Here is a 24841-nt window from a genome sequence, read left to right as displayed (position 1 = left end):
TGCCAGTGCCTGGAGGGGCTGTGAGAGCTGGAGAGGGGCTGGGACAAGGGCAGGGAGTGATGGGACAAGGGGTGATGGCTTTAAACTGAGAGAGGGGAGATTTAGATTAGATACAAGGAAGAAATTCTTCATTCTGAGGGTGCTGAGGCCCTGGCCCAGGCTGCCCAGAGAAGCTGTGGCTGCCCCCTCCCTGGCAGTGTCCAAGGCCAGGTTGGATGGGGCTGGGAGCACCCTGGGCTGGTGGAAGAGGTCCCTGCCCATGGCAAGGGGGTGGAACTGGATTATCTGTAAGGTCCCTTCCAACCCAAACTGTTCTATGATTCTACGCTTCTATGATAAATGACCTTCCATTTTCCTCCCTCCAGTTCAGCTCTGAGTATTGTGACCATGCCTCACACACCACTTTATCTCTGTGCACTGTTGATGGAATCGCAGACTTTCTTCGAAAAACTAAAGATCCATTTCACTGGCTGAAAATCCTGCATGTGGTACCTGGAGGCAGAGGGAATTCCAGCTGGCCTGGCTCTCACTGGTACTTTGTCCCCTGGCGCTGCTCCCCCAAGCAAGTACCCCTCAGGAAACGCTTCAGCTTCCCCTTCCTACGGCCCCACCGTTTGATGCTCCTACGTGCCCGCCTGCTGTCCCTGGCACCCACCCCATCGTTTGCTGGCCCGTGGCGTGGTGAATTCTTCTCGCAGGTTAAATTAAAACCCGACGTCATTGAATCCAGCCCCGCCCCACCGCGCCGACGCGGCCGCCATTTCGCGCCGCGCTGCTGCGCGCAGCCCGCAGCGCCTCGCCGTTTGCACGCGGCCCCGCGCCCGGGAGAAGCGGAGCGGGCGGCCGAGGGCGAGTCCCCGCCTCGCCGTTTGCACACGGCCCCGCGCCCGGGAGACGCAGCGGAGGCGGGGCGGGCAGGCCCAACCCGGGGGCGCCCGGCCCGCGCGGCATCGTCGTCCGCGGGGGTGGAGGTGCCCCCCTGCCCCCGTACCTCACGTCCTGCGGGGTTTTGTCCCTCTGCCCGTGCTGTTCTCCCTTTTCCCCTCCGCCCGTGGTGGCCTTCAGACCCGGAGGAGGCAGGTTGTAGGTTTAGGGGTGATCGTGCCGGGGAGGGTCTCGTCTGCCCCTCACAGGTGCTGAGCTCAGGCGGGTTTGGGGGGCTCGGCTGAGGGGAAGCTCAGTTCCCCGCGCGGCCCGGGGCGAGGCTCCTCCTTAGGCAAGCCGCTTCCCACGTCCCTAGGCGTGGATGCGTTTCGTTTTCACGGGTGGAGGGGGGAAAGCTTTGCTGTGGAGTCAGGGTCACGGCGCTGAGGGTAAAAAGTTTAATGAAAGAGAGGCTCAACAAAAAGAACAGCTGGAGAGGGGTGTGTTTCTCCAGGATTCATTTAAATTACAGAGGCAAACAGCCCAAGCCTGGGGGTGTTTTCCAAAGCGATGGCTCAGCTTTGGCTGAGGTGACTTCAACGTGGAGAGCATCTTCGTGGGGTCCTTTGGAAAATCTGTTAGGCTGGGTGCTTGTTAGCTCTTGGGAGCTTTGGTTCCAGAGGCTCGTGTTTCGTATAAATAGGCACACGATATTTGAATTGCTGCATACTGCAGCCTTGGGGGGTGCGGGTGGTGGTCTGTGCTGGTGTAGAAATCAAGACTAATGCTGGTGATTAGATGAACCGGCCTGCTCTGTTTCCTTAAAATTATGGGGTTGGTTTGAGCTGAGACACGTTAATTGTGCAGAATTGTTCGTAGGTTCAAGTGCTGAATTGCTAAAGCTGAATGTCCGCTGTCTGGGCTCACCTGTGCGTGTGGGTGGAGGTCAGACGCGTGCTAATGCAGATGTTTTATTAACAGACAGAAGAGTGTCTGCAAAATGGCAACGGCTCAGAAGCAAAAGAATTGTGTGGTATGATTTTCTGGTGGTTTTCATCACCGTATGTTATTTGAATCAGAAGAATTAGTGAATTTTAGCTGAAATAGTGCACCCAGGTGCTCTGTAATATTTCATAATTTGAAAATTACAGGCTAATCCAATCTTTTAACTATGAGTAAAGATGCTTAATAGCAAAATAGTTTGAACTTTGTGGTCATGCACTTGGTAGAAATCAACTGTGTCCTAAAAACATAGTGACACGAAGTGTTAGGAATATGCTTAAATTTATAAATGACGGAAGTCGTACTTTTCAGTTAAATTAAAACATTAGGCAGACATTGTACCAGATTGCAGACTGCACAGGTTTGTTGTTGTGGACAGAGATGATTTATTTTCTTCCTCTTTCAGAGTGCAGTTGTGTTTCCTAACAAAATATCTACTGAGCAGCAGTCCCTGATGCTAGTGAAGAGGCTCCTGGCAGTAGCGGTATCCTGCATTACGTATCTGAGAGGAATCTTTCCTGAAAGTGCCTATGGAACAAGATACATGGATGGTAACGGGCTGTTTTGCTGTTTCTTTGCAAAATCTTTTGTCATAGGGTTGTTATGAAGTTAACGAGTGTTTTTAAAGCCCCTTGGTCTTATTAAAGGTAATAGTCATTTTCAGTTATTGTAATGGAAAATTCACTAATACGTTCATTGTTGAATTTTGTTAGCTAGTGGTGATGCTAACTCAAGAATTAAAGCTATGCCTGCAACTGTCAGTAATGTTAATTTTAATCTGCTTTTGATACATACTTCTAGGGAATGAACTTCATTTTCTTAGCAATGCAGTTACATTTTGTCCTGAGTAAATATGCACGTATTTATTCTTTTTTTGAGATGTCTCTGTCAAAATTCTGAGGGAAGACAAGAACTGTCCTGGCTCTACTCAGCTGGTGAAATGGTATGTTAATGATAGTGCATATGCTGCTTCTGACAGATAGCTGTCTGGTTGTTGGCAGGTACAAGGAAAAAAGTTTGCTTACTGCGAGTGAACAACTGCCCAGGCAATGCTTTTAGGACATAGTATTTACTATGCTGACAATTTTTTTGTTTTTTAATGGAAAGTCAAAATTTGTGTGTTTTCGTAGAGATGTAATTGACTTGTACAGTTGTGTTTCTAGAAAGGCTTACAACTTGGTGCTCAGTAGAGCACAAATCTTTGTTTACAGAGTGATTATACTTTATGTTTAATTTCTGTGGGTGAATACGAGTGCTCAAGGGTGCCCATAAATGCAAAAATCTAAGCAGTAGTTCCTCTCTAGTTTAACAGAAGACATGGTGTTACCATTTTAATTTGAATTTAAAGATCTTGCCCTCAGACTTGTGTAAGAAAGTGGTACTGTTCACCTTCGTATTCAAAGGCAGAATTGTGCCTGCAAATGACAGTCTGTCCACTTGCACACTCACACAGTTGAGTACAAGCATGCTGCTTGGGACTAGAGGGAGGTATTGTAGGTTGAGATTTGTTCATTGCTGCTCTCCTTGCTGTTTAGAAGAGAGTGTATCAAGGCCTGTGCCTTATATGGACATTCTTATTTTTTGTTATCTCTAGAAAGGCCATCTTTGTTCTTTTCACACTTTTACCAGCTGTAGTACAAGGTAAGGCGTCGGAAACGATGCTGCATTCAGCAGCTGCTGTCAGGATTGAGGTGTTCAGAGATGTAGATCTGAGCTCTGATGTTAAGGGTGAGATTGGTCATCTGCTCTTTGTCCATGTGCTGTCACTAAGGGGGGGGGGGAAGGTTTCCTTTACTGTAACTTTGAATTTCTTAATTGATCTTCCTCGGTGGAGGGAACTGAGGCTTTGGGGAGTGTTTCACCTTACTCTCACTCGCCAAACATTAGCAAGAGCAGTGGCATGGCAGCCGGTGGATGCTGACAAGGAAAAGCTCCTTGGTTTTTGTGTGAAGGGTGTGTGCTACTGGTTTGGAGTTTACAGGTGAGTAGCCTTAACTCAGTGTCATGCACACACCAAACCCCATTTCTGCTGGTTGACTATATGCAAAAGAAATGGTAGAAAAGGATTAGGGTAAGTTTTGGTTCACTAAGTGGCTGTTGTTAGCATGTGATAAAAAAGCAAATTGCAATATCTAAATAAAGGCAATAGCATAACTACTTTGTGCTTCAGAGATGCTGGTGTTCAGCTGAAGTACTTATTTATAAACTGATTAATGAATATGTATGTTAGAAGGTGTTTGGTAGGTGTGCAATTGCATTGTGTTTTTACTGATAAATTATTTATAGATGTTTTTAGTTACTCTGCAAAGAGGTTAGGATGATTTGGTGTTACAAAGATAGTCATTGCTTCTATCACTACTAATAAGAGGAGAAGGGAGTAATAATTGCTCTAATACAATGTTAAGAATGCGAAACATAAGAATTTCATTTTTTTGGAACTATTTTATTCAGTCAGAAGCAAAGCAAATGGAAATTGGTAGTAGATGGACAATATTATTTGATTTTTGCAGGATGTTAGGATGCTACGATGCCTTGCAGAAGAAATACGTAAGTCTTCCAGGATCATTTAGGTATTTTAGAGGTATTGAAACATTCATTTATGTAAGTCTCGTAGCTGCCAGCATAGTTGTGGGACTTTCTGGTTAGGGAATAGCTGTGCTTTAATATGTTAGAAACAGTTAGCTCCAATGTGGGATACACAGACATTTCAGGATAACGTTCTTTGTAAGCAGAAACACTTAAAGTCAGGGATATGTAGGAATTTTCTCCTGCCAGTTGAGTTAAGTCCTTTCTTAAACAGATAAGGAGTTAAGCGTGTGAGGAAGTTTCTCTTCAGACAGGCTGTAGTTTTCTATATTGGTTTCCAGAGCTAGAGAAACAAAACAGCTTGGTAAGCAGAAATGGGCAGTGAAATACATTTAATGTTCTTTTTCTGTCTCTAATTGTGTTTCCAACAGCTAAGAATGATTGTCCTAGCTGTAAGTATCTTTGAAAAGTAGGGTACACATTTTTTGAGGTAGATGCTTAGAGATACTTACAGTTCTTACTCTGTTTGCTCTCTTTAAAAATACAGGTCTATACGCATCCAGAAGATCCTCAGGTAAATCTGCTAGAATATTTTACTAATGGTAGTATCAATATAATGAGATGTGTATACAAGCAGGAGTACTTAACATTCACATTAGTGCACATTAAAAAAAAAAAAAAAAAAGGACATCTTAAAATACCAAATGTAAGAGTCGCTGGATGGAATCAGAATTGCTGTGTAGTGCATTGCCTTGGAATATTGAGTGTTGGGCTCGGGCCACTACGAGAAGCCCAAAGTGTCCTTGCAGAGTTCAGTGCCCGGAAAGATGCGTTGCCCTAACTCTGCATCACGAATGCCTGGAACTTTTGTGAAGAACCCAGTGCGTTTTAACTAACCACTGGGTGTCCTCATGTCTCTTAGGCGTGTGAAACATTTTTGTAGGGGTTAAAATTTGAATATTTCATTCTAAAAACTTCAGCTGATATTTCAAAATATTTTCGCATGGTGATTCCTGGAAAAGAATGTAGATCTTACTTTTTATTTGATGACAAGTAGATAAATTAATACAGTTAATTGTTACAGCATTAGAAAGCTGTATTCAGTGCATGTAAGTGGATCAGACAGGAGTCGGGCTATCACTATTTTCTTTAAATGCAAGGTTAACGGATTACTAGACAGAAGCAGCAGCAGTTGTTTGCTGGACATTTGATGATTTAATAATTGGATTTGTTTGCAGACAATTACGGAATGTTACCACTTCAAATTCAAGTACACTGACAATGGGCCACTCCTGGATTTTGGCAGGTACTGTCACTGTGACTTTATTCTGCTCTGTGGTTTTACAGTCCGTTTGCTTACGCTTGAACTAAAAACTTTAGATTTTATCTGCTTGGTGTTTCCTTCTGTAGTTCTGGGTCTTAAGACTTATTTTATCAACATGTACTATTAGCTTAGATTTATTCTTAAAATACAGTGAATCATCGCGTCAGATTTTGCTCATATTTTTAAATATCCACTCAAAAGATGATTGTTAGCGACAGAGTCCAATACTCTGACCAGGTTCTTTAAGATATTCTGTGCGTGGAGGGTGAAATGTTTAATGTCAGATTTACTTGTCTGAAGATACTTGGTATTATATGGGATTTCTCATTTAGCAGAAATGACACAAAATACACTGAAAACACAATACAGATGTAAACTGCACTTAGCAAAGCATAGTTATTGCCATACACAGTTCAGTCACAATGCCAGCATGATTCCCATTGCTGGTCACTGTAATTTGCTCACTGTCATGACACTGGGCATCCCCACTCACGGGGAAGGAACACACGGGCTGAAGCCAGCTCCAGCCCATTGCTCTCGTCAGAAAGCTTTTGTTAGTTGTTTCGGTTTTGTACTCTTTGGGCTGAGCCAAATACGCACTCCTCCATACTGGTCTGGCTAAAAGGAGACTTTCACACACTACTTCTGAATTCGAGGAGAAACATCTACACCACCAGTTGATCCCCTCAGCTGTGATAGTAGCTGGTCCACTCAACAGGCGTAGCTGTTTATCTAAAATGAAGGCCATGCGCAGGTCCCCTGTGTGTTGAAATAAAGTCAGCTTCCTTTGCGGCAGCTGTGGTCAGTGGTGCCCTGCATTATTCCCTGAGCTTCATGGGTACATCGCCCTTTCCCGTCTCCACTGAGCTGCCTTCTGTTGTGTAGGGGTTTATTGGTCAGTCACAGCTGCAAGCAAATGGCTGATTTTAAGACAAATAATTGAAGTCTAGCAAGTTTCTGCCTAACAAACTTGTCCCAGCTTTCCTCCTGCATAAAATACTTTTAAATTTTTTTAAAAAAGGGCTGCAGTGCTGCAGACCTAGGTCGTTTAGTTACCGCTGAAGGAGGTTATAAGTTACATAAAAGACACTGGTGGGAGGGGAGGGGATGTGACACTCTGCCACACCAGGTTGCAGTGGTGTGTTAGCATGAACTCACACCAGGCTGAAAATGTAAGTCATGAGCCTACTGCTCAGACGTGCCGCAGGGAAGGAGATAACCGTGTGCAGAGGGGTGAGATGTTTGAAACCGTCGCAGTTCAGAGTGTGCTTCCAAAAAAGGTTACTCAGTGAAATAACTCGGGGTGTGTTGCTTTGTGCTGGCTGTCCAGGCCCTCGGGTGCCTCTGGGCTGTGTGGCTGTGGGGAGCAGGGGAGCAGAGGGAGAGGGTGCTTAGTGGCAGTGAGGTAGGGTTTGGGTCAGCTTCTGGAACAGGGGTGTAGAAGTGTCGGACCTGGGTGCCAAGAGTCACTTAAGCATGCATATTCTTGTCAGTAACCATTCTTCTCGAAGTTAGTAGTGTTACTTGTTTTATTTAAAAGGGAAGCAAGTATGTAAGACTTCGTGGAATTGCGCCTTTCAGAAATACCTACTCTTTTCTTTCTTTCCTGTTGGGTATTTTTGTGTAATGTAAAGTACAGTAGGTGGTCATAGCTGCTGAACCATGATGCTTTCGTGATGTCCCTGGCTCAGGATTTGATCTTGCGAGGGGCAGAGAACACGCAGGTCATGTAGTGTTGGGAGTTGCAGTGCTTGTAATCTCAGACGTCAGGCAATAAGTGGGGTGTCTGCTTCTGACAGTCAGGTATCTTAATGCTAGAAACAGCTTACTCTGTATATATTAAAAAAATCTGAATACTTTGTCCATTTTTAGTAAGAATAAAAAGAATGATGCTACAATCACCTGTGCAGACACCAAGAAAGCAAGTATCCTCCTCATTCGCAAGATTTACGTTCTGATGCAAAACCTGAGTCCGCTACCACACGATGTTTGCCTGACTATGAAGCTGTTCTATTACGATGAAGGTAGTATTTCCCTATGACCTTGATTTATCAGCTGTGTTCAAACACTGCAAAATAATCCAAAGGAATATTTTAACGTATAATCTTTATGGTTGCTGGGACTTGTTAAATGATGTCATTTTACATATGTCTGTTTCTCATGGCAACTTCTAAAATCCAAGGGGAGCGGATTTGATCTCGCTGTAGGAACACAATCTTGTCGCTGACTTCATTGGAGTGAGGATTTTTATGTGTTTTAAAAATAAATTGAGTTTTCCTGAGCGTGTTAGGGTGTAACATGTTTGCCAGACTAGTTCTAGTTTGGATGACCAGCTAAATGTCTAGCTCTGCTTTCAGAACGTATCGTTGCTTCGTAATGAAAAACCAAAGTTTCTAGCTCATCTCTTTGCGTGTGTAAACTGTTTCAAATAGTTTTAATTGGGTTTTGCCTGTTGTGTAGGGGAAAGGTAATTTCATTTAATACAGGTTGAATATTGACTATTTCCATCCCCACGCACAGGTTTTTTTGAGTAGCTATTTGTATTAAAAGGGGAAGAGAGTCTTCTAGGCGCACAAGTTAAAATTAATTTTACAAGAACGTGTTTCATTCTGACACATTTAACAACTTCTTTTCTGCAGTTACACCGTCTGATTACCAACCTCCCGGTTTCAAGGAGGGTGAATGCGAGGGGATGATATTTGAGGGGGAGCCGATGTATCTGAATGTGGGTGAAGTGCCAACGCCTTTTCATATGCTGAAAGTTAAAGTTACAACTGAGAAGCAACGAATGGAAAATGTTGATAAAAGCATCCTAAAGCATGGAGGGACTAAAGTGCCTCTCCAGGTGCTCAGAGTGGACAGAGATGATCCAGAAGAGAACGAGGACATGAACGTAAGAGTGCCCATGTTTTGTGTAGCTTGTTGAAATTTTCTGTGTTTTCTAGTATAGAAAAGGGCCGTTAATGGTTTTACTGCATGTCTTGTTATAACAGTAATAAAAACCTCGGTGTTTCCAGATACATTTAAGCAAGACAATATATCTTCAATGCAGTTTTGCTTTAGTTTTACTGCTCCAGTTAGCAATCTGTCATTGTTAGAGCAGTATTGAACCCGTGCATCAGCATAATGCCTGTCAGCAGCAGCGCTGTTGGTAGTCACATCTCTGCGAGACTGGAGAGGAGCAGCAGGGTGAGGCGCGGAGGGGCAGCTGAGTGCTATGGGTGTGGGGGCCATTTGTCCAGCTCCGACCACGGGGCGTGGGGAAAACCTCCCTGGAGCAGTCCCAGACCAGTCCCAAGTGAGCTGCTGCAGGCAGGCAGCGTTGACTGGCCAGGAATTTGCTCTGGGATCTTCTTTTACAGCGGTATACCCACAGCTAGTGATGCCACAGCTAAAGTTAAAACAAACTCCGTTCCATACTTGGATTTTTCGCTGGTGCAGTCTGCTTAGGAAAAAAGTGCAGAGCGAAGCTTGCTGAAGGCGTGCGTGTGCGATGGGCGTAGCATCCGGCTGCTGGTGCGACAGCACCCGACGGCTCCCGGGGCTGTGCTTGGGCCGGCTTCAGCAGCTGGAGGCGTCTGTTTCTGGGGTCAGTGGGGCAGACAGCAAAATACCTTTATTCGTGTTAGAATGTGCAAATATGTGTTCTGAGCTGTACTGTCCATAGGTGAGAAGGAGGCGGAGCTTCAGGGCTCTGGGCCCCTCCCCCTCAGCATTGCTAGGGAGGGCTGTAGGTGATGAGAGGGACAAACCACTTGGCCCCTGCAGAAGCTGCGTGTGCCTCTGAATTGCTCTTTCACAGGCACTGGGATGGCCTTAATTGATGCACTGATAGTATTCTTTGAGTATCTGTTGTTACAATTTTAGTATTTTTTACATATGTTTTTCTTGGTAGTTTAATTAAATGTGTGCTTACGTTAATTATTAAGTAACGCTGAGCTCGTCTGTGCATTCCATGTCAGATTCAGTTATATGAATACAGTTTGTTCCACTGGGAATCCATCTAACAAGCTCTGGCCCTAGGCATCTGAGTACAAACCGTCCTCTCTATTTGTCTGCAGTAAGTGACAGACCTTTTTCTTAATCTAGGAAGACCCTGTCTTGGATAATAAAGTGGAAGACAGGAATAATGAAAATATTTCAGAAGCTCAAGGTAACATTTATGTATATTTTTCAAGTCTCTTCAGTTTGTGTCTCTTTTTCCTGATGTTACTAAAACAAAAAGTCAAGTTTCTGCCGTAGACCACTGTTCAAATTTATATTCTATTTTCTTTGCATACATCGCTGCGACTTTTATTTTATTGTGACTTTGTTCTATGAAGCACTTGGTTAGCAAATGCACACTTTCATGTTTCTGTTCTAAAATTCTGATCTTCTGTTTTATCAGGTAAGCTAAACTTAAGGGGTTATATGCTTAGAAGTAACTTTTGTTGTTTGATTTTTCTGTTATTGTTATTCTGTTTTTACTAATATGTTTAATTTCCACATAAAGCTTGCAGAGATATTGTACTCTTGAATTCATTATTGCAGACTAGAGAAGCAGAATTCTCTTTGCAAAAACCAGTCCAGGTCTATTTTCTTTAAATCACTGCTGTTTGGACTGCATCCTCACAGCTTCAGCCACTAACAAAGTTTAGCAGAAATACCACTTTTAGCCCTGTTTTTTTGCTTAAGCTCAGACTATGGTAGGACCACAGTCTGTTTCTGCAGTCTGTACAGTCTGTGTGGTTGTGGAGGAATCGAGCCTTACCGAGGTTTGTGTGCACAGAACAGTTCTTACATTGTGGTAGGCTGAACGATACCCATGTGAAAACACCTACAGAAATACCTGTACAAGGGAAGTTGTTCATTACTGTGGTTTGCTATTCCCGATACAGTCACTAACTTCATCTCAAAATGTCTTGTGTTTTATGAGTGATTGTATGATTATGTCTGTGCTGCTGGCTGCTGTAGTGCTTTTCTAGCTGCTTGCTTTCACAGCTTGCTCTGGATCTGTGTGACCTTTTCTCTTACTGCGTACATGGAGCGTTTCGATAGTTGCAAGTGAACTTTTTTAACTTTAGTTTTAATACGTACAAGTTCTGGCAAAGCATTTTTGTTAGTATGAATCTCAGCAAACTCAAACTTTTCCTCAAGTAAAATCCTAACACCATAAAATCTGTCAGTGTAGAACTACACAAACAATCTGAGTAGCAGGAAAAAACAAATTCCAGGTGGAAGCCTGTAATGCAGCCTTTCTTGAGAAGGTGCTGAAGAAGTCAACTCTGAGGACTCAACACTGCAAGGCAAAGCTGCCTTCTCCCTCGTTTTCAAGTAAACAATTATGCCCTTCCTGCTATGCAGGACATCAAGAAGCACCTGCTCATCCTTTCTGATAAAAACCAGCAGCACCTGTCTGGTTGGGTTTTTCTTAGCGTTTGTAAGTAGGTAGTTTCTGTGCTGTTTGCTTAGAACTGTGCAAATGTCCTCGGCTGTAAGCTCTAAAGGCAGAAGTGTGAATAGACTAACTGTCCTGGCTACACCAGCCTGGCCACAGCTGCTACCAGAAACATGCCCTGGAAGCACTGTATTGTTTTTTTCGGGGGTTTTTTGGGTTGGTGTTTTTTTTTTTTTTTTTGAATCTGTGCTCCAAGATGTGGACCAAGACTGTCTCCAGTTCAGAACATGAGGCAGCAAACACTGTCCTCAGGGATCTCTGTAAGCAGAAGCTTCCCTTTAAGATGTTAGAGAAACTAGGAGGAAAAATAGAAGCTGATGCATTTTCAGATTCCCCAAGATAGCCCAGGGACTCATGGATTGAACTTTGCTACCAAATGAACTGAAGAATGCTGCTTGTTGGTCTGCTTTTCTTGAGGAGGCTGGGTGGGAAGCATCCAGACAATGCCAGTACCCATTTGCTGTGCATAAAGCATTCCAAACATAGCAAAGAAAGATCAAAAGAGGAAAAAGTGCCCTTTTTTGAAGAAGATTGAGTAGAGATGGAGACGGGTGTGCTCAGAAATGCTTGGATATGCTGATGTAAGATAGGATAGCTAAAGGAACACAGTTCTCGGGACTGTGAAGTGAAAAAACAAGCTTTATGAGCAAAAGCGGAGGGGGGGCAATAAAACCTCTTTATTTGGATGAGAAACCTATGTAAAATGCTCTTTTTCTGTAGCAGAGGTAGAGGCTTCTGTGGAGATAATGAATATATGGCACTCCTAGAAGAAATGCCCATTAGTGCTGCTGCTTGCTCAGTTCACTCTTCTTAATGCATTTCCCTCATGTTGCATCTGCTTTGAAATATGACTCTGGTTCTGCACACTTGAGAAACACCAATTTTCCATAAAAACTTCCAGACACGTTGCCTTTAACATAACTGTAAAAGTTATGTTCAACGTAACTGGCAGCTGTGTCAGTGCTGAGGCTTTTGGTCCTCCCAACACGAACAAGCCGAGGAGCTTGTCGGGACTCCTGTGGGGTCTGGGTGTTTGCGGGGGCAGTTGGACAAAGCAAGTTGAGCCTGGACTTTTTTTTTTTTTAAAAATGGGTTGGAGTGTCCTGTCATTCAAGCCCAGTGCTGAACAGGCTGTGCTGGGTATTTAAATAGTGGTATTAATGTTGTTTTTTTTCAGAAATAAAATGTGCAGCTTTGCAAAACCAGCTAACATTCCCATGCTGTTCAAAAATGATTGTGGAAATGTGTAGGAAACGGCACGTGTAGATCAGTGTTTTCATCTCAGTGATCCTAGTAGGCTGCAGAACTAGAATAACCACCTGTATCTGTATCTGGTGCTTCTAGGAGTTCAGAGAAGTTCCAAAACCATGCAAAAATGCAGCGAAATGCCTGTCTGATGGAGTAGGTGTAATGTTTTATTTACAGGAACTACAAGACACAGGAAAATGTATTTGTCACCCTGAAATTCTTCAGTCATTTCAACAGCTGAAGCGCAGTCATCTGTAACCAGTTCATGCTTATATCGCTGTCATAGGGAAAAAAAACCAGTGTGGATTAGAAACAACAACAAAAAGTCTCCAGAACTGACTGTGCATTCTTCGCAGCCGGTTCAGGCAGCTGTGGGCAGCGACGAGGGGAACTGTAGCCACGGGAACTGCAGCCAGCGTTGCTTGGTTGTGTGTAGCTGGGTTGCAAATCGGGAGCCGTCTGCTGGCCGTGGGCTCGGGGTGTGTGGAAGCGGTGCCAGCGTGGCCACGCAGCGCCGGTCGCCCGTTCTGCGGTGCGAGACGGGTTTGTCGGGCATCTTGTGTGGAGGCAAATCCCAGCGTGGATGAGCCTCTAGCAGTACAGTGTGTAAACGAGTCTGGGGATCGAGCCTGCTCTGCCAGAGCTCCTGGGTGTAAATCTGTGCTGTTTAGCTTTAGCATCTCTCGCGTGCCTGTGATAGGAAGTTGCTGAATTAAAGACGTGAAAGCGTGTGGTGCTTGCTGGAGATAATGATGTGCGTGCACGTAGAGCATTAGAGCCCTTTGGAAGCACCCATTCCCTGCGTTACAAACTGCACGTGTTCCTTGTGGCAAAACGTCGGTGCTAACAGTGTGTCGTCAGCAGCGCGCTTTATTATCTAACGACTCTTTTATAGAACCAAAGTTAACTTGTGAAGAGGACAAAGTTACGAAGGCTGGAGGGAACCAGGATCTGTATGTTTCTAATCCTCAGGTATTAAAACTGAACTCTATAGTTTTAAACTTTTGCTAGAGCTTTTGTGAAGCTTCTTTCCTACTTTGAGTATTTAATAGGTAATCTGCTAAAGGTTTATTTACTATAGTCAGCATGTTTAGCAATAAAATGCCTTGACGTTTTGCTTTCCAGTGTTTATAAAAACACCTAACATTCTAAAGCACTCACAAAAGGCTGTTCCTCTGTGATACAGTTTTCAAACCAAACAGGTGGGCTGACTTATTAAGAGAAATAGGAACATAACTTCCATGTTTATAAACTGCCGTAACTAACCGCTCTGCCTGACAGAAGTTTCTCTAGTAATTCTGACAGACCAAAACTTGTTTAAAGGTTGATTAAAACTTAAAATGCAGGCCTGTTACTCAGACTTAAAACTGTACCCCCTGCATATAGCAAACTGGTATCATTTAGATGTGGAGGACCGCTTCAAACACAGGTCTTCAAGGTTTCTTCAAGCAGAACAGGCCGAGGCAGCTGTGAGTGACTTGCTGTGTGGAAACAGCTGCTGCTTTGAGCTGGCGGGGCGCTCGGACATGGTCAGCTGCGAGCAGTGCTTTGGTGGATGTACCCCTGTGGTTAAACTGCAGCTCGGGCACTGTGGCGAGCCGAGCCAGAGTCTTCACACGCTGTAGCACTGAACCCTGCTGCAGCTTCTAAGGTTTATTTTTTACTGCTGTCACAAGGCAACGTCTGCTTTCTGATTCTAGGTCGATCATTTGGCAACTAAGACGTCTGAACTGAACATGTCGGAGAGCAGGACGAGAAGTGGCAAGATATTTCAGACCAGCACTGTTAGTACCATTTTTTTCTCTAGTTCTGTTCTTTGTATTTCTGTTCTTTAAGCCTTTTTCTGTTCCAAGCAGTGAAGAAAACTCTTAAGCTTTAATACATTTCCTGTTGACAGAATGAAATTGTCATCACTTCTAAAATTCCCATTGAATTCAACACATTTGGATTCTTAGTGTCAAAAAAAAATTCTGTTCCAAAGAGTTAAAAGCCGAGTGTCGCTGTAGTTAACGCAGGTTGAGAAAGAACCATCAGGGCTGATTTGTATCTTGAGGATGCGTTTAGCTAAATTCCCCGCTGCTTCAATCCGTTGTTGACGGGAGCGTCAGTGCCAGCCGAGCTGCTCAGCGCAGTGTGCCATACGCTTGCTAGTGATCTTACTTGGAAAACGAGGCCAAAGTTTGATCCTCAGCTCCATGACTCTCATACCAAAAACACCCCGTTACCGCTTTGCTTAATCACATTGCGGCAGACGAGTCTTGTCGTCGGTGCTGCTCACAGGGAGCCCAGGTCCTCCAGCCCTGCAAGGGTGGAGCAGAAGTTGTCTTTGGGGTGGAATGTGGCCTTTGGGGATGGCGCTGGGGGCCCCCATCGCTCGGTCTGCTGCTGAGTTTGGACATTTCAGCTTAGGAAGCTCTGGGGGGCCTTCACAAGACCTCAGCATCTTGCTTGTGAATGTCCAGGGTTCCTGGTGGGTGGTGCTCAGAAAAAGCCGTGGGGTGAATACAGCCATTCTGGTAAATCAGCGCGTGCCCTTTGTTTCCAGTCAGGAGGGGAAGTTATATGTGGGAGCCAAGGAAAATCGTACCCGTCCTGTCGCCGCTTGGGAAGGCTCTTCGTTCAGCTTTAGTGCAGGGGCTGTGTAAGGATTCCCAGCGTGCAGCTCCGTTGTTGCCAGTAGTTTTCTCCTAAACTGACAGTTGCCATCTTTCTGTGACTGCTGATGGTGATCAAGCTTGGGACCATGCAAAATTCATTCCTCAGCAGAATGTTTTAAGGAAATGCAGAAGACAAATTGGTCTGTGTCTTAAAAGTCTGTGAGAGAGCTGCACGCCAAAAGGGCTGTTGGAGTTAGAACATAGAACTGGTGGATGCAGTCTTCACATTTGTAAAGTACTGCTCACCGCAGAACAGGAGCTTTTACCTCCGACCCCAGGGTCATACGCAGTGTTTATAGTGTTACTCACTGAGGTGGGGAAATAAAACCCAACCCATCGTTCTATATGCTATCCCTGTGTCTGGCTTCTAAAAAAAGTTTGTTAATGAACTTAGTACAAGAATTTAAACAAAGCACAGAGCTAAAGACTATAAATTGTCAGCTTTTCACCCATGTGCAAGTGGTAAATGGTTGGATTAACCTCTGTGGGACGAGCCGGTGAGGTGCCAGCCCCCTCTCCCGTTGGTACGGGGGGCTCTGGCTGTACTCTGTCGGTGTGGGTACGGCTCGGTGCTGCCTGGAGCCGGGGCCGCTGCGGTGGCTCCCAGAGGGGCAGCGGCCGTCACTTCGTCCTCTGGAAGTTCTGACGCACGGGAGGCCCTGCCGCCGCGGCACGCACGCGTCCCAGCCCTCCCTCCGCAGCTCAGAGGGGGGTCCGTTTGCAGGGTGTCCTGCCGTGACTCCCCGCCGGGGACGGGGAACAGCAAGGCTGACGCAGCGCCCGATGCGTCGCAGGGCTCTGGTTCGGCATCGGCTTCCCCCGTGTTGAAGTTGTCGCTGGCGCGGTCTGGGCTGTGCGGCAGCCCGTAACTCGCTGTTTGTTTTCCCTTGGCAGGTGCATCAGTTTGAGCTCTCGTCTAGTCAAGATGTGCTGCCGAAAAGGCGGAAGATCAGTGAGCCGAAGGAGCAGTTTTAGATAACGCAGCTCCCTGCTGTTTGCTTATGCAGTTCTGTGCTTCCATTTTGTCATTTCGTGTGAGCGTTCGTATTTAAATACCTTTTGGGGATCTTCTGTGTTCTATTTCTACTCAAGATGGAGAGTATTGTGAGGAAAGAAAACACCTCTGAAGAAGCCCAGCTGAAGAAATCAGAACTTATTTCTTGTAGGAGGTCGTGCCCATGAGGGAAGACTGAAGGTGCCCGACCGCCGATGAGCTGAGAAGGCGTCCGTGGCGCAGGCGATTCGGGGCTGTGGCTCCCCGCTCGCGGCACGGTTACATCCTGACGGAGGCTGTGACCCTGTTACCTTGCGCAGGGTTTCGCTGGTCGCTTCGGGCTGGTGCAGAGCTGAGGAACTCCTTGTCCAGAACCCCTTGGGCCTGGGTTAACTCCCAGGGCCTTCCGGAGGGTTCCGCAGGGCTGGGGCAGCAGGAGCAGTTCTCTTCGTTTTTTGATTTTACTACAATTTTACTACGATTTTACTAGGGGGACAGTTAGAGGCGTTTGGTTCTTTGTATTTCTCCCAGACCGAAGGCACCGGCCCGAAGGGTTGATAACACATTTCACGCCAGAAGGCAGGGGTTTCTGTACAGCTGCGACCGGGCCCTCGTGTGTAGCTACACGTGAAGCGTTAAGCTGCGGCGGGCGCCTGCTGTCCCCAGGTGAGGGTTGAAGGACCCTGCGCGCCCTCAGAGCAGCCGTGGGGCCCTTTGGCACCAGGCGCTGTGGGGTTTTCCTGGGCTGGGAGCGAGTGGCAGCCGCTTGTGTGCGGCGCTGGGCGCGTGTTCATGTCCGGAAGCCTTTCCGCCGCTCCTCCATTAAAGCACCGGTGACCTTCGGTCGTTGCACGTTCCTTCGCGGGGCGGGGGCGGGGGGAGCAGGCCCCGGGGCGGGCAGCCGGGCCCAGGGGTCGGGAGCGAATCTGGGGGGGAAAACCCCAAACTCTGCCGGGGGCTGCGGGGCGAGCGCTGGCCCAGGGCCGCGAGCAGGGGCGGGGCAGCCAGGCGGGCTGGGCGGTCCTTCCGGCGGCCGGGGCGGGGCCGGGGGCGGGGCGCGGGCCAGACCCCGCCCCCCGCACACCACTTCCCTCCCCGGGGCGGAGGGGGAGGAGCGGGGCGGGGCGGTCCCTCCCGCCGGCCCGGCCCCTGCCCGCGCTCATTGGAGGCTGCCGGCGGCGCGCGCTCCCATTGGCCGTCGCCGCGGGCCGCGTTCCCGCAGCGCAGGAAGCCGCTCCCGCCCGGCCCCGCCCTGCCGCGGGGCCTTTCCGCTCCCGGGCCCGAAGTTTGGTGGCGGGGGGGGGGGAGGAGCCGCCGGGCAGCGGCGAGACCGGAGGCAGCGACGAGGCCGGGGGCGGCGGTGAGGCCGGGGGCGGCGCGGCCGCGGGTTCCGCTGCTCGGCGCGGGAGGGGGAGGCACGGCTGGGTTTGCCCGTTCGGCCGGGGGAAAGTCGTGGGGTGCCGTTGGTGCGGCGCGGGGTGCTCGTGGGGGGTGGGCAGGCTGCAGGCGGGGGGTCCGGCTTGGGTGCGGGACTGGGAGGGTCCCGGGGGGGGTTAGGGGGGGAGGCTTCGGCTGTGGGTCGGGGCCCCCCCACCGAGGAGGCTGAGCTGAAAGGCCCCGGGGAGACCGGGCGAGCGTGTGTGTGTGTCCCCCCCCCTCCTCCAGCTCCTCCCGGGGTCGCGGAGCCGAGCACGGCCGCCGCGTTCCGAGCCCGGGCAGAGCTCGGCTCCCCACAGCCGGAGCGGGAGATGACGACGCTGACGCACCGCGGACGGCGCGCTGAGGCGGGAAGGCACACGGAGAAAAAGCCGGACGGCGAGGAGGACGCGGCTGCGGACCGAGAGCCGAGCGAGGACGAGCCCGAGGCCTCCAAGGACCTCCGCCTGACGCTGATGGAGGAGGTGCTGCTCCTGGGGCTGAAGGACAAGGAGGTAAGGCCGGACCCCGGGGGCGGCCATGGCAGCGCCGCTCGCTGTGCCCCAGGTGAGGGTCTGGGCCGCGGAAGGGATCGCGCCAGCTCCTCTCAGTCATCTCTGACAAAGCCGCCCTGCCTGGCGCGGGCCACCGCGCTCGGCCGCTGAAGCGGAGCAGCGAGGATCGGTCGCAGGTCTGTGCCATGGCGGGAGGCGAGGGGTGGCCCGACGGTGCCGGGCGGCTGCGGTTTGCAGAGCGAAGGGCGGTTGTGCTTTGCCGGGGTCAAGGACGCAGTGTAAGGGGGGAGCCTCACCCTGCGCGTCGGGTGGTGAACGTCCTCGGCCCCAGCCCCAGCGCGCCTCCCGATCGGAAACCGTCAGCTCCAACACCGGGCACTCTGAGCGCCGCTGCCGTGCCCCTGTGCTCGGCGCTGGCCAGGCCGCCCCTCGAGCGCTGTGCTCAGCTCCGGGCCCCTCACCCCCAGCAGGACATGGAGGGGCTGGAGCGTGGCCAGAGCAGGGCAGCCAGGCTGGGGAGGGGGCTGGAGGAGAACAAGTCCCATGAGGAGCGGCTGAGGGAGCTGGGGCTGCTCCGGCTGGAGAAGAGGAGGCTGAGGGGAGACCTCATGGCTCTCTGCAGCTCCCTGACAGGAGGGGGGAGCGAGGGGGGGTTGGTCTCTGCTCCCCAGTAACCAGCGACAGGACGAGAGGAAACGGCCTCGAGCTGCGTCAGGGGGGGTTCAGACTGGAGATTGGGAAAGAGTTCTCCACTGAGAGAGCGGTCGGGCCTTGGCCCAGGCTGCCCAGGGCGGTGGGGGAGTCCCCATCCCTGGAGGGGTTCAAACACCGCGTGGATGTGGCACTTGGGGACACGGTTTCACAGGCGTGGGGGTGTTGGGGTGACGGTTGGACTTGATCTTCGAGGTCTTTTCCAACCTTAACGATTCTGTGATTCCACCTTGTTGAAAATGGATGTGAGAAGTGGCAGGGGCAGGCTGTGGGAGAGGAGGCAGCGGGATGGGGGCTGAAAGCCAGAGCAGGATGGGTCGGAGCGCAGCGATGGCGGAGGAGGTGGGAGCCACGTCTCTGCTCTCAGGCCGGCGCTTGCCTGAGCCGGGCAGCGATGGGCTCGAGGGGAGCGGGGCTGGGTGGGGGTCACTTTGCGGGGCGCCCGTCTCGCCCGTGTGCGCTGGTTTGATGGCTTTCCCAGGCAGCGGTGACGCACGCCACAGCCGGTGATGTTCAGGGGGTCGTTCCCTTCCGGACAGGGACCCCGATGGAACGGAACTGGTTTGTGCTCGTCAGCCGGCAGGAGCTCGTTTCCCAGCTCTGCCTGGAACGAGCCACGGGGGAAGGAGAAGGCGCCTTGCGTTGCGCTCTCCGGGCCGCTTGGCGCTTCCCACGCCGCGTCTGCCGTAGTGCACGCATCGTCTTGATCTCTTTGGGGGTATCTGGTGCTGCTGTTCCTGTCGAGCAGATGGGGAAACCGAGACCAGGGGAAGCTAACCGGTTGCCCAAGGTGCTTCTCGGGGCGATGATGGCAGCAGAGAGCCTTCAGCACAGGTTTTTCAGCTCTGGGAGCGCTCTTCCCAGCAGTCTGCAGTTGTCAGAGCTGCGCAGATGGGCCGCCTCCTCTTCAGCTCTTTCTCTGGGTTGAAATTAAGCCCCTGTGAGGTGCCTGGACTTTTTTTCCCCGTAGGGCCCTGCTGCTGCTGCGTTAGTCTGAGCTGGTGCCTTGCTCTCGCGTCGACCTGCTCAGGCCACGGCTTCTGACGTGGACCACACTGGCAGATCCGGCAGGGAAGAGCTGCGGGTCGTGTGGGTGACGGAAGCCTGTAGCTGTCCTGTTTAACGAACCCAGATAAGATCTAGGACTTGCTGAGGTGAAGAGGAATTAACAGGAGAGCAGGGCCGTAAGGACAACATCACGCAAATAATTTTGGAGCAAACATCTGAGAGCAGCTTAGAAGCGTGGCATGGTCTGCCTTCTTCCTGGGCTACGCTTGTCGTTCATGGCTGGGTTAATGTATTCCTGGGAAGGTCCTTCAGCCACCAGGAAGTTAGGAGAGCACAATAGATACGAAAAAACCTTGTCACACTCTTCCCTCCCCATCCTGCCCTTCCGCATTCCTCCGTCTCAAAGGGGAGACCAGGGGCAGCAGGAGCCTGGCCTTGAGCCCGGCTTCCAGGCACTGGGTTTTCCCAGCTCTGTTCTTCACTCATGGTTCGATGACTGGAAAGAAAACAGGATAATTTTGGCCAAATCCAATGAGCTCATGGTGTAATTTCATTATTTGAAGTACCAGCCTGTCCATCTGGGAGAAGCTGGCTGCGCACCGGCCTGGCATTTGTAACCAGTCTGATTCCAGAAGCTGGAAGTAGCCCAGGAGCTTTCGACTGGTTCGATTTCAGACCCCGTAACATTTTCTAGGGGTAATGTCCCTTCCAGCCCAGTGAATTGAAACTTTCCGTCACCTCCGCGCCGTTTCCTGGACAATTTGTTCCTAACGGGCCTGTGCACAAAGCCGTGCGTCTGCCCTGGGCGGGGGTCAGCGGGGCAGGGATGAAAGGTTGCTTTGTCTTCCCTCACAAGGAAATGAAGAGAGCAAATAAAGATTTTCATTGCTGTTCTAGTTCTCGTTCCACGCAAGCTGAGCGACCTGGTCTCCAGATGCGCTGTGTAAACGGACACGCTGGGGCCGAGGGTTTACCCACGCAGGCGGCAGAGACTCTCGGCCTCTTCTCCTTTGGAAGGGAGCTCGTCAGGCTGCTCTGCCTGCAGCCCCCGGTAGCTGTTAGACCTGCGCGTTCCCTCCTCCCAGAGAGAAAGAGCAACGAGAAGGGAGCTCGGAGCGAGCTGGGGAGTTAGGAACCGAGGAGCGGGCCGTGATGTTTCGGGTGTGCTGGCGTCCCCGTGGCAATGAGCGCGGTGTGGCTTCGCGTCCCGCTTGGGCCCGTCTCGGAGGCCGGCGCTGGCCCCGTTGCGGCCCCGCTGCCTGCCCGGCGGAGCCTCTCCCGGCAGCTCTCCCGCTGCCCTCGGATCCACGGCGCAGCAGGCGTCCGGCGCGAGCAGCCGGGCTTTGTTCTAAAGGGGGGTGAAGGACGAGTGGAAGGAGGGGACAGAGAGGTCACCTAGGCTGTCCCGTTGCTTCAAACCAGGGTCGGCTCTCCTGAGAAACACCGGTTCGATGTTCTTAAACCTCAAGGGACGGAGACTTCCCTGCCCCCTCCCTCCAACGGTGAGCCGTTCCTGCTCCGGGCAGTTATTTCTTCCTGGTGCCAGCTCTACTCTCTCTGGCTACGGTTTCAGCCCGGGTCTCTCCCATGCCCAGTGGAAGTGGGAACTGGGAACTGGCCATTCCCTTCCTTTTCCCTGCTGCCTTTTAGGTGTCTGACCCCCCTCTCCCTTATCCCGTTCTCCCTCCATCTTCTCTTTCCCGGACCGAACCCCCCGATTCACTTGCAGGTTCCTCGTGGGTCCCGTTATCCAGACCTCTGCGCCTTCTGGTTGCTTTGCCGAAGGCCTTAAGGATTTTGGTGCTCACGCTTCTCGGGATGAGGACCCCGTCCCGTGGCGGGCTCGGAGAACCGGGCTTGCGGCCCGGGGTGGGACGTGCGGGGTCCGAGTGGGTCCGGTCGGTGGCAGCCCCCACAGTGGGACCCGAACCGCTGCACCCCAGCCCCGAGGTGCCCGCCCTGGGCGGGCAGCGGGGATGCATTTTCCTGTCCTTCATCCCTGGAAGAGCGAGGAGGGTGTGCTGAGGGTGGGGTGGGCGAGGGGCCGGGGCAGCTCCTGTGCCCGGTGGGACGGTGCGGTGAGTAGTGAGCAAACTCGCCCTCACGGGCCTGCCGGGCGATTTCTTCGTACAGCTCATTACTGTCAGGGCATGGCGGGAGCTGGTGGGGGTTTTCCTCCAGGAGAAGAGCGGATTTCGCCTGCCGTTCCCCCGGGCGTGTCCACAGCCGGCACCAGGGCAGAGCAGGGCGCCCGTCGCTGGGTGCAGCCCCACCGCGGCAACGTCCTCCTGCGGACAGGAGCTTGCGAGGGGAAAGGGCCCCGCGTTTCTCATTCTTGCTCGGATTTTTTATGATCCAGGGCTGGGCGCCGCTGCCCAGCCAGCGCTGGGGTGTGCCGAGGGGTTGTGGGTGCAGCAGGAAGGGCTCGGCACTGCATTGCTCGGTGTTTGCAGGGAGGGGGTTTGGGGCTTTTCACCTGGTGGCGAAAGCCCTGTGCCCCCTTTGGCTGGGAGGCAGAGCCGGGAGGCAGAGCCGTCTGTGGGAGCTGGGAGAAGTCGCCGGAGCAAGCAGAGAGGGGTGGGGGGCTTGGCAGAGCTCCGCTTCCCACCCTTCTTCTCCCCTTCCCACCCCTCTGCTTGGATCAGGAATGGGGTGGGCAGCGGGAGCAGGGCAGGGATCGTGGCGAGGCCGCCCCTCGAGTGCTGCGCTCAGCTCCGGGCCCCTCACTCCCAGCAGGACATGGAGGGGCTGGAGCGTGGCCAGAGCAGGGCAGCCAGGCTGGGGAGGGGCCTGGAGGAGAACAAGTCCCATGAGGAGCGGCTGAGGGAGCTGGGGCTGCTCTGGCTGGAGAAGAGGAGGCTGAGGGGAGACCTCATCGCTCTCTCCAGCTCCCTGACAGGAGGGGGGAGCGAGGGGGGGTTGGTCTCTGCTCCCCAGGAACCATCGACAGGACGAGAGGAAACGGCCTCGAGCTGCGTCAGGGGAGGTTCAGATTGGAGATTGGGAGAAATTTAGTTACTGAAACCATGCTCAGGCCTTGGCCCAGGCTGCCCAGGGCAGTGGGGGAGTCCCCATCCCTGGAGGGGTTCAAACACCGCGTGGATGTGGCACTTGGGGACACGGTTTAGCAGGAATGGGGGTGTTGGGTTGGAGGTTGGACCTGATGATCTCGCAGGTCTTTTCCAACCTTATTCTATGATTCGCCCCTCCCCACCCCTCTGCTCTCTCCCAGGGCTACACCTCCTTCTGGAATGACTGCATCTCCTCGGGCCTGCGCGGCGGCATCCTCATCGAGCTGGCTCTGCGCGGCCGCATCCGCCTGGAACCGCTCTCCATCAGGAGGAAGAGGCTGCTGGAGAGGAAGGTGAAGGTGCCGGAGGAGCGGGGCCAGGGGCCTGGCAGGCTTCGGGGCTCCGTCTGCTGCGGCTGAGCCCGCTGGCAGCGAGCTTTGCCGAAGGGCTGGTGCCTTTGGGAAGGGAGCGGCGGGTCTGCGTCCAGCCTCACCCATGGTTCCACCTTGTCCTTCCAGGTACTCTTGAAGTCAGACGCGCCGACCGGTGATGTCTTGCTGGATGAGACCCTCCGACACATCAAGGCCACGGAGGCTGCAGAAACGGTGCAGACCTGGATAGAGCTGCTCACTGGTAGGGCCGGTTAGAGACGCGGGCTCCCCAGCTCCCTCAGGGGCCGTCCCTGCTGCCTGTCCCTTCTCCACGGCCTGGCCGTCCCCTTCCTTGGCTGGAGATGGGCACAATACTGACAGCAGGATGGGGGAAGGCTGGATGTGAGGGCAGAGGATTTTTGGGGGGGGATTTTTTTTCTTGGGAGCTTGGTGGAGGACTTGGACCTCGCTCCCCACTGCCTCTTTTCCCGTGCTGAGTGTCCACTGAGTCTGGGGCCCGAGGTCCTGGGCAGAAGGGGCTTTCCAAAGGGATCTGCCCCAAGCTGCTGCGCCCTGCGGCTGGTGGCAGCTTTGCCAGCTTGGACCGATGGGAGAAGCGAGTCGGAGTCAGGCCAATGGGAGGAAGAGGGTTCCTGCGGCGGGGCCCAGTGCCCGTGCAAGCACAGAGGGTCCCGGGCTGGACGCAGCCTGGGTGCTGGGGTTGGGTGGCGAAGCCGGCGCTGCCCCGGCGCTGAACGGGGTCCTCTTTCTGGCAGGGGAGACCTGGAACCCCTTCAAGCTGCAGTACCAGCTGCGCAACGTGCGGGAGCGCATCGCCAAGGCGCTGGTGGAGAAGGGCATCCTCACCACGGAGAAGCAGAACTTCCTGCTCTTCGACATGACCACCCACCCCGTCAGCAACGCCACCGAGAAGCAGCGCTTGGTGAAGAAGCTCCAGGAAAGCGTGCTGGAGCGGTGGGTGAACGACCCCCACCGCATGGACCGCAGGACGCTGGCTCTCCTGGTGCTGGCCCACGCCTCGGACGTGCTGGAGAACGTTTTCGCCAGCCTGGCAGACGAGAAGTACGACGTGGCGATGAACAGGACCAAGGACCTCCTCGATATGGACCCCGAGGTGGAAGCTGCCAAAGCTGGGGCCGCGGAGATGATCTGGGCCGTCCTGGCGGCCTTCAATAAGTCCTAAAAGAGCCCCGAAAACTAAACCCTCCCCCTCCAGGCGAGGCCGGGGGGGTTTGGGCGCCGGGCTCCTGCGGCAGCGGGTGGGCTCAGCCAGGGGGAGCAGGGCCCGGTGCCTCGGGCTCTTCACCCCCTTCCAGTGCTCCCGGCCCCGGGGCTCCCTTCTGGGGCCGGCAGGGAGCCCAGCCCCGGGTGCGGGAGTTCGGCGGGGGGGGACCCCTGCGCTGGCTGGCACCGGGCGGCCCCGGCCCCCCCCCCCCCCCCCCCCCGCGGCACACCCGGGATTTCCAGAAGTTGAACCGTTGCGTTTTTCTTCGCGCGTCCCCCGCCGGGTCGCTGTCCGGTCGCTCACGTAAAGGCGTCTCTGCAGCCCGAGGCGGGCCTGGCTCTTTCGCTCCGGCGCGGGGGGTCCGGCGCTGCGGGCTGGCGGGGGGGAGCAACCGGGGCCCCCGCACCCCCACCTCCATCGCGGGCCGGGTGCGGGACCCTCCCGCCGCTCCTCCGCCCCCGCAGCACCGCGGGGGGCCCGGCTGTCTGGCCCCGCCCCCGGGGGCGGGGCC

At 52.3% G+C, this 24841-nt stretch overlaps 2 protein-coding genes across 10 annotated transcripts; both read left to right on the top strand.

Annotated features, from left to right (window-relative positions):
* Positions 1–992: 992 nt before the first annotated feature.
* On the top strand, positions 993–16124 carry HORMAD1 (HORMA domain containing 1). Of its 8 annotated transcripts, none has more exons than XM_009934906.2 (14): positions 997–1080; positions 1850–1897; positions 2273–2417; positions 2746–2809; positions 4377–4413; positions 4824–4844; positions 4940–4966; positions 5631–5698; positions 7589–7740; positions 8356–8609; positions 9806–9869; positions 13297–13373; positions 14102–14185; positions 15953–16124. In XM_009934906.2, exons 2-14 carry the CDS (start codon positions 1865–1867, stop codon positions 16031–16033), a joined length of 1107 nt encoding a protein of 368 aa, XP_009933208.1. In that variant the 5' UTR covers positions 997–1080; positions 1850–1864; the 3' UTR covers positions 16034–16124. The 8 variants fall into 8 exon arrangements, with proteins under 8 accessions (XP_075301307.1, XP_009933208.1, XP_075301306.1 ...); XM_075445189.1 differs by having other exon boundaries at positions 1012–1080; positions 1846–1897; XM_075445190.1 differs by having other exon boundaries at positions 1036–1083; positions 1846–1897.
* Positions 16125–17309: 1185 nt separating this feature from the next.
* Positions 17310–24667, top strand: GOLPH3L (golgi phosphoprotein 3 like). 2 transcript variants are annotated; one of them, XM_075445333.1, is made up of 5 exons: positions 17310–17412; positions 17789–17983; positions 22935–23066; positions 23232–23346; positions 23861–24667. In XM_075445333.1, exons 2-5 carry the CDS (start codon positions 17801–17803, stop codon positions 24286–24288), a joined length of 858 nt encoding a protein of 285 aa, XP_075301448.1. In that variant the 5' UTR covers positions 17310–17412; positions 17789–17800; the 3' UTR covers positions 24289–24667. The 2 variants fall into 2 exon arrangements, with proteins under 2 accessions (XP_075301448.1, XP_075301447.1); XM_075445332.1 differs by having other exon boundaries at positions 17718–17983; positions 23861–24666.
* Positions 24668–24841: the final 174 nt, after the last annotated feature.

The sequence above is a fragment of the Opisthocomus hoazin genome, chromosome 30, assembly GCF_030867145.1.
Source record: "Opisthocomus hoazin isolate bOpiHoa1 chromosome 30, bOpiHoa1.hap1, whole genome shotgun sequence".
NCBI lineage: Eukaryota > Metazoa > Chordata > Aves > Opisthocomiformes > Opisthocomidae > Opisthocomus > Opisthocomus hoazin.
Note: the sequence above shows the minus strand (reverse complement) of the source record. Positions and strands in the feature narration are given on the sequence as shown.